We start from the raw sequence: 18926 nt of genomic DNA, 5'->3' as shown, positions 1-18926 counted from the left end.
CTGTTGTTGTTGCTGTCAGAAGTGTGATTCAAGTCCTCAAGTAACTCAGGAAAAGTCTTCAACAAAACCCCTTTAAGGACGAGGAAACAGACAATAATACATTTTATTTATGGGCGCCTTTCTTGACACTCAAGGACACAAACAAATAGTAAAAAAATAAAAACAAATGCACAACAAAGACCACACAGAACTACAAAGCAAGGAACATGAGTAACATCTGTGACGCCAACCTAGAGCTTAGATCGGGCCCAAAAAAATCAAGCCCGACCCTACCCGAGCAAGTTGTGTCCGAGCCCGGCCCGGCACATTAACTGGAATTATGAGCCCAAGCCCGATATAAACCCCACAATTTGCTGTTATAAATGACGTTTTCAACTACAATTTTGAGTTGTTTCAACTACAGAAATCTGTTTACAATTATCTTAATGAATAATGCAACAAGGACGAAGCATGTAAACTGCGATGTTTGTTTGTTCAGAATGGAATGGATCGCAAATGGATCTGAATGAAGAAACGTAAAATAAAACTAAACGCATTTCTCTGTGAGGGCTTGCCTCGCCCTCAGGGGTATGCTTGGAGAAGTAACAAAAGAGGACGTTGAAGGTTGACTATCATCTTTTCTGCCATGGCGAGCCTGCTTCATGCATCTGTTCATCGTCTCCGTTTTTTTTGCTGTCATAGGCGAGCAGCGTGCCGCACTTAATGCACTTGACAAAGCCGACACATATGTTGTCACTGCCCACGATTTGTTTAAAATGGTTCCATACCTCCGACTTTCCTCCAAACTTGCTCAAAGTTAATTCTCCTGTTTTAATTTTTTTCCTTTTGCACTTAAGCTACACAAATACAGCACAGCAGGTCGGGAAATATCGGCCCGACCCGGCCCGCGGGTGGAGTCCCCGCCCAATTAGGCTAATAAACCCGCAGGTCGGGCCAAGTTCGGGCTCGGGCTGAGAATCTAAACTCTATGCCAACCACAGGCTTTCTAAAAGACATTTTGAGGCATGGATGTTTAGATTTATCACTCCCCGTCCACAGAAACCAAATGTAGGGTAATTTCGAAAAAGCAGAGGTGGGCCAAGCATGCAGCAATCACTAAATTGAAGTGTGATTGGCTGAGCCATCTGTCAATCACAGAAACACATATGAAAAGCTATGTTCCTAATGCAGGAGTACTTTTTGTTTATAATTATTTCCAACAAAGACAAACACTGGAAAACTTCAGTGTAATACATTTTGTGCCAATTCATCCAGCAGTTGTTGAGACATTTAGCCGAACCTAATGGTGGCGCTAGAGATAAAGTCAGAAGATCACCAAACTCATGATGATTCATCCTCTGGGGAACATGAATGTTTGTGCCAAATTTCACGCCAATCCGTCCAATAGTTGTTGAGATATTTTAGTCTGGACCAAAGTGATGGACCAACATTGCCACTTAGCAGGTGTTCCGTTTAGTTTAGTACGGTTAGCTTTCTTGGAGCAACATCTAGAAGAAACACACTAAGACACACAATTTATGATGGTTTAATTTTATTTAGCTGCTTCAGTGTCAGCGTCTTGGTACTCTGCACTCATCTTGCCTCCCTCCCAGTGTAAACATTGGAGTCACTGCACTTGCTGTTAGCATTTTTCTCCACTAGATGACACCAACAGTCCATTAAAAGTCATCAGGATCTCCAACTGTTGAACGGGTAGAGCTGCACAACACACAACAACAACAACACATCAGTAAAATCTCCCTGTATTGCATTTTCAGAGGGACTAATCTGACTAATGCACTATAATGGTGCAGAGTTGTACTTTGTATTGTAATGTCTGATGAGTTTGTGGTTCTGTGTTGTATGTGGCTTGTGATTGTTTTGTCAGAAACAAATAAAAACGAAAAATCTAATAAAAATAAGAAAATAAAAAAAAATAAAAAGATAAAAAAAGAAACGTTCCTTATATTTCACAGCGTCCTTGATGACATCTTTGCGCCAAGAACACTGCGGAGGTGACCCGATCCTCTTAGGCGGAGCTGTGGAACACAGAGGGAAAATGTAAACCGTCTGTGAAATCCAATATCTGTATTAAATTCGGCATAATGTCATATTTGGAGTAATAGTGGAAGATTAGCGTATGTAAACGTACTCAATCATCACGTTTATTTACCAACGGTAACAGATTTTAGTGATCTAGAAATAGAAACTTACCAACAGTAACTTCAATGATTGAAGAACTCCCCAGCTGTGGGATTTGGCATCTGTAACTTCCTTTGTCAAAGCACATCACGTTGCTGATCTTTAGAGAAATGTTTCCGTGTTTCAGGCCGTCTGTGAACAGCTCCGTCCTCCCAGCGTACGCCGGCTTCTTCATGTCCTCCTCGTGGTGTTTGTCATGGTAACGGTGGACATACCGGTAGTCGCTCTGTGTATCGCTAGGGTCCGGTGGGACGTCTGCCCTCCACCACTCCACCGTCAGCTCCTCCACGTCGAGCTGAGGCTCCACGTGACACGGCAGGATGACATCACCACCCAGAACGGCCACGATTGGATGAAGTGACCCGATCACCTGAGGCCGATCTGGAAAATAGAGGGAACGTTTTATCATTGTTGGGATTTTCCTGTTAAAACGTGGCCAAAGCTTTAAATAATAAAGATATTTTAAAAAAAATCCCCATGAGGAAAAACCTCAGATTTCCTACTGTTCTGAACGCTCCGTTTTCAAATGTTTTTTCTACTGTCGGCTCCGTATGACATAGTACGAAGCTGGGTTTCTATCTATGGTCATCAGCTCGACGCCGCTACTACTGCAGTGTTAACATTGTCTCTTGTTGCTACATGCTAAGTCAGGGAAACCTGTAATCTTGGCTGCCAATGTTGTTAATTTCTCCCAAATTTCAGGTCAAATTACTGCTGGAACATGTCCGGTTGTGTAGTATTTGATTAAAGCGTAACTCTCGCCAAAATGCAACCTAGGGTCTTTTTGTGAATGTACCCGAGTCAAACTTTTGTTTAAAAGCATATTTAGGACGGAAGCGCCACTTTTAAGATTGACCGTATTCTCCTTTTTCGGTCAAATGGCCTTTTGAATGGGAGTGCTAGGGACACTACTATGATAGACTCAAAATGGCTATTTTTAAAACACTAAGAAGGCTCGACACAACATGAGACTTTGCTCCAAGTATCACCAGGGGCTCTACACCGTAACGAAAGCATTGACAACATTGGTTGTGTTCACAGAGTTTACTAAAAAGAAAGGTTTTCAACAACTCACCGTAGCTGTTGGTTTTTCCGCTCGCTGCCATCTTGCCAGTCAAAAAGTGTCGATTTCCGAATGCGAATGAACGCATCTATTGATTTTAACATTGTTTCTTATATGAGGCTCCTTTTTCAACTACAAGGTCAGTATTGTTATTCACTAACGGCAAAACAACGAATTATCTGTGCATTTATATGGAACTAAGCTTTAGGATCTTTCCATCTTTACTCTCCTCCCTGTTACGTTGCATTCAGAGATCGACTATTTTAAAAATAACTATTTTGAGGCTATCATAGTAGTGCCCCTAGCACTAACCCTAACAAAAATACGGTAAATCTTAAAAGTGCCGCTTCCGTCCTCCTAATTATGCTTTTAAACGAAAGTTTGACTCTGGTACATTCACAAAAAGACCCTAGGTTGCATTTTGGCGAGTTACGCTTTAAGAAGCCTTCATTGGTGATTTTTAACGGTATAAAGTCCTGCTAGATATCACAGATGCGGAGAATCCGGAGATCCGGAATCGCTGACCAATCAGAGCAGACTGGGCTTCCTCGGGAGGGGGGGGGGTCTTAAAGAGACAGGCGCTCCAACAGAGGGGAGTTTTTTGATCATTAAAGCATGTAAACATTTTCTCGTACAAACACAAAATACAAGTATGAAGCTGAAAACGATATATAAAAGGTCTCATTTGAGGTTAAATAGTTATGTAATTTATGTAATTTAAACCTCCTGTGATCAGCAATGATTCGGTTTATAAATAAACCAAATTGCCCTCCGGGGATAATAAAGATAACTTGAACCTGAACCTTGAACGTGCAACTTCCTCTTACAGCCGGCTGTTCAAACATAGCGATTATATACTGTATCGAAATTGCAATATGAACTAGTGCGATATCCAAATTGCAGGGGGCCGCAATTAATTAAGGGCAAAATATGTGTCAAACCATTCTGAATTAAGTATTGTGGTGCTGCAGAGATGTCCCGGCCTACACATCATTTCCCACAGACTAAAGAAAAAGTCTTTGTTTGGTACGGATGCTTGCAAAAATCACACTATAATCATTTGAATTCCTTTCAATGTTAATAATTTTCAATGAAAATGAAAATAATGATACAAAAACAATCATTCCCTCCATTATCGTTACTCATATTGCAATATCCAATTTTCCTCATATCATGCAGCCCTAATTGTCAACGAGTCTCCTCTCGGAGACAGGGACTATTGTCTTTTTCTGCGTTTTCCTATTTTGTATATAAGGGAGATACTCGGGAGAGGAAAGGGAGAGGACGGAAAGCGTTCTCTCCCTTTCCTCTCCCGAGTATCTCCCTTGGTATCCCCGTGCAGCACGTAATAAAGGTCTTGATTCATCACACCGAGAGAAGAGAAACTTCTTACAAGAAGGAGAGCTTCCTTCACGGTAAATTTCTACCACACATTTGATTGTCATTTAATGAATTTATTAACAAATGACCCCAGGAACATCTCAGTATCACAGCTCAGATCAGGGAGACGGAAAACAACAGACATAGAAAATGGACAAATGATAATGTATAAAACTCGAGGAACCATAATTCCTTATCGGCACTTTTACTGCTGTAAAGCTTACCTTTGGCCGTGCCGAAGACTATACTCAAGAAAGAGTACAGAGAAAGTCCAGAGTGGAAAAGTAAAGCTAAGCACGAATATTCCAAAAAGATCCATACAAATACCGAATAAAAAGAAAGAGGCATGCTGTCTGTTGTGTTACTCACTCCAAACTGATGGAACCAACCTGACTCATCAGGAGTCAGAAAGAGGAAGAGGATTTTATTTCTGAGAAGTCCTTCGAGCAGCCAATCAGAGCCGTCGTCAGTCAGGGATTATTATGTTAGTTTATCATAAAAAGGCAGGCCGGTATGAGAAGCCGTCTAGGCCAAAATTGAATATTTGGCTTTGCACTTATACTGTATATCTATTCACAACCTGTCTATACTTGTATATCACATTGCACTTTTCTGCTCTTTTTGCACTTCTGGTTAGACGCAAACTGCATTTTGTTGTCTTTGTATTCTGCACAACGACAATAAAGTTGAATCTAATTAATCTAAAATCTATATTGGTACTAAACTGTTTGAACGGGTGGAGCTCAGTGGTGTAGTCTACGTGATACGCAGGTATACGCAGTATACCCACTAAGAAAGCTCCAGGATTTCCATATACCCACTTAAAAATACCCAATGACTCGCAACAACATACTTTCCATTATATTTTTAATATATTTCTAATTGCCATCCGTGTTTTCCTTTGCATAGGCTAAATAAAAGGTATTTCCACTGTACAGTGGTGCATTACAGTGTTTCAAAATAAAGGAAATAGTCTTTGACGCTCAAAATTTTCCTGGGGGAGGACACCCAGACCCCCACTATGGTATGTCCATTTTGGTCCATATATAGTACAGAATACCCACTAAAATACATTAGACTACACCACTGGTGGAGCTGTACAACTTTTATTCAACAACACACTTCCTTTTTCTTTGCTGTACAAACTTCATACTGGTGTAAAGAGAAAGAGAGAGACGGAAGAGGCATGTGTTTGTTTGTCTTGACTAATTTCCCTTTTGAGGTTATGTTTCAACTCTCCTGTTGTCCTCGTGTCAAGTCTGCCCGCTTTTCAAAGTTTTCTATATCAGAAATGTGGGTTTCTTTCAACAGAATTGCCCAAAAACAACATGGATGGCTCAACAATTCGCAGTCGCAATTAAAATGTTTAAAAAAACATCAAAGAATGTGGACTGAAATGACATAAAAGTGACAAAAGTGCCCAAAACATTGAAAAAAGCGACTAAAAAGGCATTGAAAGCCTAGAAAACAGCAGGATAAAGCTTCGAAAAAAGCGTCAAACAAACAAGGCACTAACAATGTTTTAAAAAGCGACAAAAACGTTAAAGAAAACCCGTCAAAAATGTTGAAAAAAGCATCGAAAAATGTGTCGAAAAAATGTGAAAAAAGTGTTGATTTTCCGTTTGTTGTCGGAGGACAACACAAGGGTTAAGTCCGAGACACACCGAGCCGATTATCGGCTGTCGTCAGACAGTCTGGCGAGGTCGTTGACTCGAGTCCGTTCGGTGCGTTCTGTGCAGTCGTCCGTTGGAGGGGCCGCTGGCCTTAATTTTGGCCGACTAGACTTGCTGGGTCGGAAGGCGGGCACTGCCGGCAGTCAGACTCAATGACCAATCTGATTGGTAGAGCGCTAACCTGGGAATGACGAGCAGGACGAGCGTGACTAGATTCTCTCAAAATCTGACGAAAATCTTTTAAACTGACCTTTGTCGATCTGAAATGACAGATTCAGCAACTGCATGGCCTATTTCTCTCTTAAAATGTTTTCAGAAACACGTTTCGGTTAACTATTTTAGTCCAATATGAGATCGTATTCTGAACAAGCCGCCATGACGGTCTGTCTTTTAATTTCTGGAGACACCAGACCCACGTGACGCGTTCGTCCAATCAGCTGCCGACATCACTTCGGTGTGTCCCGAGGCACTTTTTTTGGCCAACTCGGGGAGGCAGTCAGTCCGACTGCCTTTTCTGCTGACGGTCGGCCGTCGGGTTGGTGTGGCCTTTAAATGTTTTTAAGGAAACTACATGACAGATTACCACCATGAACTCTGTGAGGCTCAGAGAATCAAACAGAGAGGAAACAATCTGCTGACACCGTCCGACTACCAAACAACAATCTTTAACAATATTTTAACAGGAAAAAAGTAGTATTACTTGAGGCTGACTTTTCTGTTTTTAACCACATACACATCTGATATATCACAAAGAAACGGAGATACTTAACGCAAAAAGGAACGAGGAGAGAACTATAAAGGGCAGTCGGAGAGCGCAGACCTCCACCAATGCCACGCCCTTTGTTGCAATCTTAACGAAATTGAAAAGTAATTAGGGTATCCTCCCCATGATCCGGATCCACTCCAAAATTTTAAAAAGGTTCTTCCTTGTAGAGCTGAAGATCTTTGCCCGAATGCAAAGGGCTTGTGCTCCAGGTTGTGCGGTAAATGAGCGGTCAGGGGGAGTGTTAGCGCAATGATTAGCGTGTAAATGGATGCTGAGGAGGTGAAACGGAGGCTGGCCACTGTAGGAATTATTTTATTTCTTTGTTCCAACTTCCAAGTGGCCTATAGCCTCCGTTAGTCATGAATAAATGATGTTTAAAAATGTATAAATGACTCATTCTTGACAAAAGGCCAAAGAGCGGTGCGCGTGCACACATTTGAATAACGTCGGGCTGTAAACGGGTTCAGGCTTTTAAAAAGCTGTCAATCAAAATGTACTTGTCGGGCTGAACTTTTAAGGCCCGATTACAGCTCTTCTTCCTCGGCCCACGCTACAACCTTCCACCAAATTTCATGAAAGATCGGCCAGTAGTTTTTCTGTAAACCTGCTGACAGACAAAACATACCGAAAATGATAACCTCCTTGGTGGAGCCAAATATCAGCTTTTCAACAAACATGTTAGTAGTCGTTTATTATTCAGGTTAAGTTGATTTTAAAACATGCAATTGTTGTTAATATAATGTGGGAGGTCCTGGTGTTGCTGTGCAGTTAACAGAAAAAAACATGAATCAGATCACTTTTTATTTTTTATTATTTAATAAAAAAGGCACATAATATACACAACACACATGACAATGTGATGACAACATAACTCACAAAATACATGAAGAAAATAAATACATAAATAAATAAATAAATAGACAAAAGAAACAATGGATCCCTCGAGTTATTTAAATACAGTACTGGTACATTTAGAAAATACTTGACAGGTAGAGCGTACTTAAAGTATATGGTCGTAAATAGAGCTGGGCACTATATCGATATATGAGGCTAGATATCGTCTTAGATTCTGGACATCATAATATCCTGATATGACACCAGTGTTAAAGGCTGTATTACAGTAGAGTGATGTAATGATCTGAACTCACCAGACTGTTCTAGCTGTAATATCATTTGCCCATTTAGTCATTAGATCAACCTAACTGATGATTATTTATCAAAAACCTCATTGTGTAAATATTTTGAGAAAGCACCAACTGTCAACCCTACAATATCACCTCGATATCAAGGTATTTGGTCAAAAATATCGGGATATTTAATTTTCTCCATATCGCCCAGCTCTAGTCGTAAATATATTCCCACACATCTTTTGTAACAGTTTATAGCAATTATTTTTTTCCAGAAAAAAATGGCTTTGCAAGGTCTTGTTTTTATTGAAACTTACTGCATAGTTCTTGATTGAGCTTTAAATTATAAATAATAAATGCCACGGTACATCATCCTCACTGTTATAATTAATCATATTTCTGTATATCTGTATCAGTGTCTCTCAACGGACAAAGAGCTAGGTTCTGTCTGACGTTTCTCTCTGTATACACAATGTTTTTCTTCGCTTAATGCTTGCTCTTGAGGGGGAAATTGTTGGGTCTTTGTAAATTATAGAGTGTGGTCTAGACCTACTCTATTTGTAAAGTGTCCCGAGATCCTGTTGTGATTTGACTCTATAAATTGAATTTTCATCCAGACATAAGCAACATTTGGAGTGAAATTATTTTTCTGTACTTCATACATCCATAACATACACAAAAAAAATGATATAACACTAAAAGATGGGGAAAATCCCCCCTAATACAGGGTTTCCACAGGTTTTACCAAGTCATATTTAAGACTTTTAAAGACCTTTTTAAGACTATTATGAATAAAATGTAAGACCTTTATCACAACATAAAAAAATAAGTCAGATGTCAGAGTCCGGAAACATATTATATACACACATTACAGGACTGGTGTCTAGATTGGCTGCAATATAAGTTACATGTTGGTCTCATTTGTAGTCGTAATACAGTGAATTATATTTGGACTAGCGACAGAAAGAACTACAACACCACAGAATAAGAAAAAATAAAAACTTTTTGTAAGGCGCTGTGTGAGCATTTCAACGAGCAGTAGAGGTAGCGTTACTTTGACACAGGAATATCAAGACCTGTTTAAAATGATTAAAGACCTAGAACACAATACTTCAGCAAATTTTAGACTTTTTAAGGCCTAAAAGTTTGAAATTTTAGACTTTTTAAGACCCTGCGGCAACCCTGTAATAGGGGCCCTTTAAGGCGGCAACAGAGACAATAAGTGAGTGAGATATTCATAAAAATGGTCATTTAATTGGTCTGTGATTGTGGGGCGGCCTCCAGCTCACCCAGTAGAGCGCACGCCACTGTCACTATCTAATAAAAAGGGAAAAAAACAAACCTAAAAATGATCTTTAATTTGGCTGTGATTGTAATATATACTGTAAAAGTAGGAGGCCTATTGTTTTTAAGGATATTTTGGCACTTACGTGGTCCGTGACATTTTTTTAATTGTTTAATTTAATTTCTTTTTTTTTTTTTAATTGGGTAAGTGGTCCGTGGTCTGAAAAACTTTAAGAAACCGTGAAGAATCAGTAAAATACTTTTTATAACCTTAATAGCATAAATTACAAAATTTGCAACATTGGTCCTGTATATTAAGTATAAATATTGTGTATATATACGCATTTCAGATAGATCAGTTTGAGATTTTTTACAAAGAATAGTGACCATAAGGCGCCGACACACCAACCCGATAGTCGGGCGTCGGAGAGTCTGGCGAGGTCGGTGACTCGAGTCTGTTCGGTGTGTTCCGTGCCATCGTCAGCCGGAGGAGCCGTCGGCTTTCATTTGGGCCGATTTGACATGTTGAATCGGAAGGTGGGCGTTCGTCATTTCTGGTTTTCCATTTTTTGGGGCGATAATACAGATTAGTGCCGCCTGCTGTTATGGAGACGTATTACATCTCGCGCACGCGCAGAACGTACGCTCAAGTCGGCATCTCTTTGGTGTGTTCTGAGGCACTTTTTGGACCTCGGGGAGCCGACTGATCAGTCCGACTGACTTTTCTGCCGACAGCTGTCGGGTTAGTGTGTCAGAGCCTTAAAAAGGTCACTCACAGTGGACAACTCTACTATTGGTTCAAAGACTTGTCAAACTTTGTCCTCAAGATGGCAGCACAACGCACAGAGACACCACTAATAAACCTTGCGTTTGCGTTGTAGCTTTTGTATTTTTGTTGTAGCTTTTGTATTTTTGTTGTAGCTTTTGTATTTGTGTTGTAGCTTTTGTATTTGTGTTGTAGCTTTTGTATTTGTGTTGTAGCTTTTGTATTTGTGTTGTAGCTTTTGTATTTGCGTTGTAGCTTTTGTATTTGCGTTGTAGCTTTTGTATTTGTGTTGTAGCTTTTGTATTTGTGTTGTAGCTTTTGTATTTTTGTTGTAGCTTTTGTATTTGGGTTGTAGCTTTTGTATTTGTGTTGTAGCTTTTGTGTTGAACCGTCTCGGCCACATAGGAAAGTCACCGGACGCCACAATCTTCTGAACATAGTCATACTGAGAAATACAGAGAGTTGTATGGAGCTATTTGCGTTGTAGCTTTTGTATTTTGTTGTAGCTTTTGTATTTGCGTTGTAGCTTTTGTATTTTTGTTGTAGCTTTTGTATTTTTGTTGTAGCTTTTGTATTTGCGTTGTAGCTTTTGTATTTTGTTGTAGCTTTTGTATTTGCGTTGTAGCTTTTGTATTTGCGTTGTAGCTTTTGTATTTTTGTTGTAGCTTTTGTATTTTTGTTGTAGCTTTTGTATTTGCGTTGTAGCTTTTGTATTTGCGTTGTAGCTTTTGTATTAGTTCCGGGAAATCTGGTCACCCTAGTTTGTAGCAACTCATTTGGCAATGGCCTGAATGTAACGGACGTTCAATAATATCAAAAAGGTAAAGTCGTCTTTACAGATTGTTTAAGTTTCCGGCTATTCATGATCCATAGCCGGTTCCCATTTGTTTGAAATTGTGTGACATTATAATGTAAAATTAAAATCTGATTCAAGGATTGACAAATAAAACAAATTGTCTGTCACAGCTACATTTCTAGTGCTTTGCTGCAAGTGTTTTTACAACTGTGAAAAAAGAAATGAAAACATTCATTTAAAGTGCAGTAGTTTGTGCAGGACGGACACATCATGGCCCTTTCCCAATCTCCAGCCTATAACCCACATACAGCGCCGGGAGCGGCAGCAATTCTTCAGGCTGCCGCGATGTCTCTACTTTTGGGGGAGCAGTACTCAACAGCTCCAGTCACTGGAAGCATGGGCATGGAGGTTGAGAACTATTTACGGGACGCTTCCCTATCCTAGGATACAAAGCCGACAGACTGGTGGAAAGTGAATGCGGGGAGATTCCCCAGACTGGCAAAGCTAGTCTCTGCACACCAGCGACACCAGTACCATCTGAGCAGATGTTTTTAGCTTCTGCTCCCGTCTGACACCCGACCACGTCGACATGATAACTTTCTTCAACAAGAACAAGTAACGTTAGGCAGAAACCGTGACGCTGTGAGTCTGAGATATTTAGCGTTAGTCTCTTGTTGCAGCATTACATTTAGTTGTTGATTGTCTGTCTTTGTTTAATAGGCCATGCAATAGTCAGAGAATATGCAGTATTTTGCTGTGGAAGTAAAGCTTTGAGGAAAAAAAACGCATTCGGTATGGTTTGGCACACAAGCAAAATGTTACGCTACGTTTTAATTGCGATTAATCGCTTGCTTGATCGTTAATGTTAATGATCGGTTAAGAAAAGTGCTTACAATTTGCAACCCTAGTTTGTATGAAAAGAACTATACAAATGTAAAGGCTACAGTAGCACTACACACTCACTATGTATCTATTATTAATGCGTGGATTACCTGTTTATCAGAATCTGCCTGGACATTTCACTGGCCTCTCAGCAATCCCTGCAGGCTCCGTTGCTTTTTACATGATGTATTAATGCATGAGTGTAACGATTTACGTAAATGATTAGAGATGCTGCTTGTAAACGTTTCCATACGCAGTAATGTCGCTACAGCTGATATCATCGCATGCCACGGCTCCTCCTCGATGCTCTATCCTCGCTCCTCGATGTGCATTTTCGAGGATTGAGGAGGTACAAATTTGGGAAGTGAGCAAGGCCCTATATGTCAAGACAATGCTACTCTCTGCCTCTACTCTCATTGTCTTGACTACAGGTGTCTACATATTGCACATATGGGTTTGTTACACAGAACCATCTGAGAAGCAGTTGTTGTAAACTGTCTGGGAAAGGGCAGGCACTTATAAATAAATACCTGGGAGGTGATTGCATAAACAATCTGTCTATCACACTGTTGTTTTGAACAAACGGTCGCAGCCGTCACACACCTAAACCACGCCGCTATCTGCCCAGTCGCTCCTCACCTCAGCGGACGGTGATTCGTCTGGACCTCTGGCTGCGTTTTAGTTTTGGTTTTGATACCTTCTATGAAGTAAATATCCCCCCACTCCAACAGCCGGGATCAGTAAGACGCAGGCAGCCAGACCCAGGATCAGCACGCTCAGATAGAGTCGACCACCTGATGTGAAGAAAAGGCTACTGTTACTGGAATACAACAGACACACAAATATTAGCATGATTCAGCGTCTTCTTGAATGCAAAGCACTAACAGAGTTGGTCTGTTCTCTCACCTTTAGCATCCGTCTCATTGGTTGGCTCTGGAGTTTGGAGATCTCCGGGATCTGACGTTTTAACGGAGCGTGGTTCTGAAAACACAAGAGTTGCAAAAACTCAGAAAACATTATATGACAGCAGTCACATTCCAGTAGTTGTTGACAACACGATCCTTACATTTTTAAAGCTGTCTTATGACTGTAGCGGCAATCTGACCACAAAAAATGCCAGTGGAGGGAATTTGAAACCATTTCCAACGCCTGCTGGCGCAAATAATGAGGTCCGCTATCGTCTTAAAGGGATGGTTCGGAGTAATTTCACCCTAGGGTCCTTTGCACATTGACCTCGAGCCAAACAACCCCCCCAGAAGCTTTTTTTCACCTGGATCGAACGTTGGTCGAGTTAGCGTTATCAGCTGGTTAGCTTAGTGCAGGCGCTAATGGATCCAAGAGTGTATCTCGTAAGTTACCCCACTAATAATGCCCAAAATGATACCAAACTTCTACAGTAGTACAAATAGGTTATGTACTCATAAAAGGATGATTGGAAAGTTTGTAAGTACACCAGGAGTTTATTTAAATAGCACTTGGCTGCTGGCTTCTGCTCTCTGCTGCTACCGGCAGTAAGACGAGTGCTTAGGGACGTCTACAAATTACAACACAGAAAAGAGACAACAAAAATATTTATTAATTTAAAGCAGCCATATTATGCTCATTTTCAGGTTCATAATTGTATTTTAAGGTTGTACCAGAATAGGTTTACATGGTTTAATTTTCAAAAAACACCATATTTTTGTTGTACTGCACCGCTCTCTCTCACTGCTGCAGATCCTCTTTTCAGCTGGTCTCTGTTTTAGCTACAGAGTGAGACCTCTTTTCTTCTTCTGTACTATCTTTGATTGCACCCGCACATGCCCAGTAGCTCAGATGTAGATCATGTCAGCTAGCTAGCTCCATAGACAGTAAAAGAAAGGCTGTTTCTACAACTTTGGTCAGTTACAAGGCAGGACTAGCTGGGAGACTTCTAAATGAGGGCGCACATGGAAGTAGTTCTTTTGTAGATTATGCTGAACTTGTGTGTGTTGTAGCAGTGCTTTGCTATTGAGAACGAGGTAGCATGCTAGCGTTAGCATGCTAGCGTTACGAGCTAATGGTTGCGGTTAGCCTGCTCGTTTCGGCTTGTGACTTCACAAGCCGTGCCGATTTTGAACAGCTCACCCAGAGACTGAAGGCAGGACACATTCAGAAACCGTATCTCACTCTAAACAGCATGGATGGATTTTTTTCAAAGTCTGTATGTGTGTGGAAGCACCAGAGACACAACATAACACCCCAAATCCCAGAAAAAGTGATTTTTTCATAATATGGGCACTTTAACTTATTTTTTAAAAGTGTTGTAGTACAAATAGCAAGAGAGAAATTATAATTGAGGTACGTTTGGAGACACTACCTTATTTAATCATTAAATCACACACACACACACACACACACACACACACACACACACACACACACACACACACACACACACACGCATTATCTTAACCCTTGTGTTGTCTTCGTTTCAACCTTGAAAAGGTTGACATTTGGGACGTCTTTTTTCACAATTAGTTTTTTCCAACGTTTTAAATTTTTCTTGTACACATTTTCAGCGCTTATTTCTACGTCCAATATTTTCTGATATAAAACAGAAATTTAAAAACAGGCCCATGTGACCCGAAGTCAACACAAGGGTTAAATAATATATTCTAAATATTTCCAATACTTTTTTTGGTCAATTCATATCAATGTATAGGTCATTGGTGTTGTAAAAAAGGCCCAGAATTAATAAGCGCTGTATGACATCATAGCCATGGAGTATTTTGGGAGTTTTTTTTCCCCTCTAGTGGGAAGACTAGAGAAAAACCTCATGTAGATGTGCACACTTCTTTTCTTTTGCTGTATTGATTTTTTTTTTTTTTTGCAACATCATCACTTTACAACTCAAATCCATATATAATACAGGCTGCAAAAACCATTTTGATTCATCCCATCCCTCTACCCTTATCCCTTATACAATATTTGGCCGATATGTGCTTGTTTTTAAACCTCTATTTGAAAGATAAAATGTAACAGTAATAATTACTTAAGATCAGAGCTGTATAGTAACGATGTAGAACTACTGCACTACTGTACTTAAGTACTAAAAAGCTGTATCTGTACTCTACTGGAGTATTATTTTTTTCTCCTACTTCCACTTTTACTTGAGTACATATTTTCGATTAATGAAATACTTTTACTCAGATAAATTTTTCATGTGCTGCATCGTTACTGTTGTGAATTCCTCACGCTACGGAGACTGTGTAGGTTACAGTGTGTGTAGTTACGGTATTTGTTAATATTTGTTATTTTTAATATAATGTATTTAATATTTGTTAATTCCTTTGGCTACAACCTTGGCTAAACATCTGAAATAATATAAACAATGTGATATTCAAACTTTTGACTGCTTTCTTTTATAACTAAACACAATACTTGTACTTTTAATTTCAGTACTTGAGTAGTACATTTTAAAATAAACTACTTGCAATACCTGCAGTACAAAAAATGTTGAATACTTTAGTACTTCCACTTAAGTGCGGTGCTTAAAGAGCACTTGTACTTCTACTCAAGTCTGGGTCTCTAGTACTTTATACACGTCTGCTTAAGATACACAAAAGTTTCTCAACAAAACATTAATTGAACACTTCACCAATCTGCACTATACTTAAATTAAAACTAAACAGGTAAGGAGAAAATAAACTTTGTCAAATAAACTTTTCAATGAAAAAACAAAGTTTAGTGCACTTTATCAAAACTCTGAGAACACAAATCTTGTTAATCTTCTGCTGCATCAATTCTGAACATTTTTAATCCGTCTCTTACAAGTTTCCCAACTTTATGAAAGTACAATATTTAACCAGTGGAGCATCCCTGTTATAGGGGACTGAGGTATTATAGGATATCCAAGTGAGTAACAGGGTTGTGATAGAGAAGAATATATTTGTAATGGGAACAACTTTTTAGCTGGTAATGCCTACACTGATCACTGGTAATACGTTCACTGTACAGTCTCTTAGATGCAGTGTGTGCCATGTTTACTTCATTTCCCACATTTCCCAGAATGACTCTCAATGGAAAATGGACAATAACGTGTTGCATTCACCAGAGTGAGATCTAATTGAGTGTTTTTCCAGTCAAAAACCTAAATCTAATATTTTTTACAATTTTAACAACAGTAGTGCTGCACACAGTAGCAACCAGCAGCATTTCTTTGTTTTAGGTCTGAAGAAAATGTATAACACTTGAACACAAAAAAATCTTAGTGGATCTTCACTTGCCGATGCCGATTATGTAAAAAATGCCAAAAATCGGTCACGCTCTAGTGTGGATGGTCTGGCAAATTGAGACCAACGGTAATTAGACCTCTATGTGGAATGCTCAGTGGCGTTTCCTCACTGCCTGAAGGCTGCCTATCGTATTAAAGTATTATATTGATGTTTTTGGTTTATGATTGCAGCCTTTGTAAATGTATAATAATTTGATATTAAGGCATTCAGAGTACTTTAGTTGTATATTTAGGTATATTAGTTCAGTGATGAATATGTATAATTTATAAGTGAATTTAAGAATGTAAAGCATACTTATTGTTAGATTGGATTTGATGCCCTAAACTCTTTGTTTTCATTTTCTGTTTGCATAAGCCTAGGAGCATTTTACTAATTTGTTGTTAAAATAACAATGAAATGCTGCGTTATTGACTTTAGACCAGGTTCTTGTTGGTCAACGGCACGATCACTTCCCACTGCCTCAAGATAGCAATACGCCCAGAATGCACCTGAACACACCTCCCTGTAAGACCAGCACGCCCAGAATGCACCTGAACACACCTCCCTGTAAGACCAGCACGCCCATGGGCGCAGGTGCATTTGCTATTTAAACGACGCGGGCGCTGGATGGGAAACTGACAACTGCGTCGGTCTTAAACTAGCAGACATTTGCGTCTGGCTTTGCGCTGCACCGGGTGCAAGATAGGGCCCTAGGTGTGAAAGAGGTATCATAAAATTATTAAAAAATAAATAAAATTCACATGACCTGTATCAAATTTGGCATATTTGGATAATAGTGTTAGTGCATGTAAACATGCTCAGTGATAACATGTTTATTTTCCAACTTACCAACAAGAAGCATAATAACTGAAGCCCTCGCCAACTGTGGGATTTGGCATCTGTATCTTCCTTGGTCAGAGAGCTTCACGTTGCTGATCTTTAGAGAAATGTTTCCGTGTTTCAGGCCGTCTGTGAACAGCTCCGTCCTCCCAGCGTACGCCGGCTTCTTCATGTCCTCCTCGTGGTGTTTGTCATGGTAACGGTGGACATACCGGTAGTCGCTCTGTGGATCTCTAGGGTCCGGAGGGACGTCCGGCCTCCACCACTCCACCGTCAGCTCCTCCACGTTGAGCTGAGGCTCCACGTGACACGGCAGGATGACATCATCACCCAGAAGGGCCACAACTGGCTGAGACGCCCCGATCACCTCAGGCAGATCTGGAAAATAGAGGGAAAATGTCCATTTACTTATAATAATTCCCAAACTTGTGTGTAATAAAGTACACACAAGACAAGACCACCTTTTCAATTGGACTCGGGCATGATTCAACCAACCCGGCACCCTGTACAGTACGCAGTGTTTTTGGGGTCAAGTGAACTCAGATCAGGGCACAGCTCCGTGATGTAAAAGCCTACTTACTGCGTTATATCCCATTATAGTGATTTGATACTATAAATGAAATTGAATTATATATTTTTAAAATTGTCACCTGCCTCCTGAAAGTTATCCTTCACATAAATAGGACTCCACCATAAATTGGTGCATAAAATGAGGATTTTCATATCATACTACTTTATACTTCTCCACTACATCTCAGGGTGAAATATTGAAAAAAGTAGTGGAGCGGAGCCGATATTGGTATTTTTTTTACTGATCGGGGGAAATCTCGTCTAAATGTGAGATTTTTGGTTCCAACCGTCGTGTCTTTGAGCGGATGGTTTCTGAATGTGTGGGGATGCTTTGCACCAGTCTTCTGATGCCATGAAGACTGTCACTATTACATTAATATTTAATTTATACTATTTATTGATTATTTATTTCCAGTTCTCTTGAAATTACAATTTACACTCTTTAGGATAATGTAGTCCAGATTTGACAAGTCTTTACAAGGCTGCTATATTCATAGATTGATTAGCATGGACCTTATTAGGACAAATATGGGACGACCTTGGGAGGAGCGTGAGGCTCGTGCACGACCGCATGGTAACGCACGTCCGTATTTATAACGAGAAGAGTGCGTACCGGTGTGCGCCGCAAGGTGTTACGAAAATTCTGTCTTTTTGGCATCATCGAAATCTTTCAGAATAGAATCTACGCACAGTTTTATAAATGAGGCCCCTGCACAGAAGAACTTGTTTTTGTGCAAGTTGGTTCTTCAAAAATTTTCTTTGGACAAAAAGTCAAATAAATGTAAAAAATGTGTCTCTTGCAGACCGTCTTTGATTATCTCTGCCTGTTGTTGATAATGCATGTAAAATAAGCGTGGGAATGTAAGGTAGAAAAGGACCAAATAAACAAATTAAAGTGATAACATGATGCAATTTTTCCTTTACGAACATCTTGACAGTGTTTTGTCTTCCTGTAGTTGTGTATCAGCTGCAGCAGTAGAAATGGCTGAGAAGAGGGAGCGATCCATGTCCAAGGGGGAGCCACCCTACTTTGGTGTTGAAAAGACACAAAGGTTAATTTCATTTATTGTATTCTGTAAACAAAACATATTGCACCTAAAAGCCTATTGAGGTTACTCATTCAAAGATTCATGAAGAGTTTGAAAATGGTGAAATGATGAATGAAAAAAAATCTAATGAATTAAAGTGATACCATGATGGAATTTAGCCTTGGAAACATCCTGCAACATCACAATACTTTATATATACACAAGTAAACATATTTTCTCTCTTTTCAGTTCAGTGTCGAGGGAGCTGAATCTGAGTACAGAAAACAAAAGCTTGATTGAGCTCCTGACTGATTATCATCCTGCGCTCCATGAGC

The 18926-nt window shown here is 39.8% G+C and overlaps 2 protein-coding genes across 2 annotated transcripts in view; both read right to left on the bottom strand.

The window, feature by feature from the left end:
• Positions 1-1809: 1809 nt before the first annotated feature.
• On the bottom strand, positions 1810-4994 carry LOC118493540 (butyrophilin-like protein 9). The gene is made up of 3 exons (XM_035993747.1): positions 4849-4994; positions 2194-2562; positions 1810-2018 (listed from the first exon to the last, which is right to left on the bottom strand). The coding sequence occupies exons 1-3, from the start codon at positions 4970-4972 to the stop codon at positions 1864-1866; spliced, it is 648 nt and encodes a 215-aa protein (XP_035849640.1). The 5' UTR covers positions 4973-4994; the 3' UTR covers positions 1810-1863.
• A 7110-nt stretch (positions 4995-12104) lies between these two features.
• LOC116060411 (butyrophilin subfamily 1 member A1-like) overlaps positions 12105-18926 on the bottom strand; it is a 33389-nt gene continuing 26567 nt past the window's right edge. Inside the window, exons 2-4 of the mRNA XM_031313952.2 lie at positions 17003-17371; positions 12825-12899; positions 12105-12712 (exon numbers count right to left, since the gene is read on the bottom strand). Of these exons, the coding sequence (XP_031169812.2) occupies positions 12597-12712; positions 12825-12899; positions 17003-17371 (560 nt within the window). The 3' untranslated portion in view covers positions 12105-12596. The remainder of the gene's footprint in view (positions 12713-12824; positions 12900-17002; positions 17372-18926) is intronic.

Source organism: Sander lucioperca, chromosome 17 (assembly GCF_008315115.2).
Source record: "Sander lucioperca isolate FBNREF2018 chromosome 17, SLUC_FBN_1.2, whole genome shotgun sequence".
In the NCBI taxonomy this organism is placed as follows: Eukaryota; Metazoa; Chordata; class Actinopteri; order Perciformes; family Percidae; genus Sander; species Sander lucioperca.
Note: the sequence above shows the minus strand (reverse complement) of the source record. Positions and strands in the feature narration are given on the sequence as shown.

Coding starts and splice junctions, on each gene's coding strand:
- LOC118493540 (XM_035993747.1), bottom strand. CDS start 4,972: ATGCCTCTTTCTTTTTATTCGGTATTTGTATGGATCTTTTTGGAATAT. Junction 2,563..4,848: donor AGTCTTCGGCACGGCCAAAG/GTAAGCTTTACA, acceptor TCTATTTTCCAG/ATCGGCCTCAGGTGATCGGG. Junction 2,019..2,193: donor AATCATTGAAGTTACTGTTG/GTAAGTTTCTAT, acceptor TGTGTTCCACAG/CTCCGCCTAAGAGGATCGGG.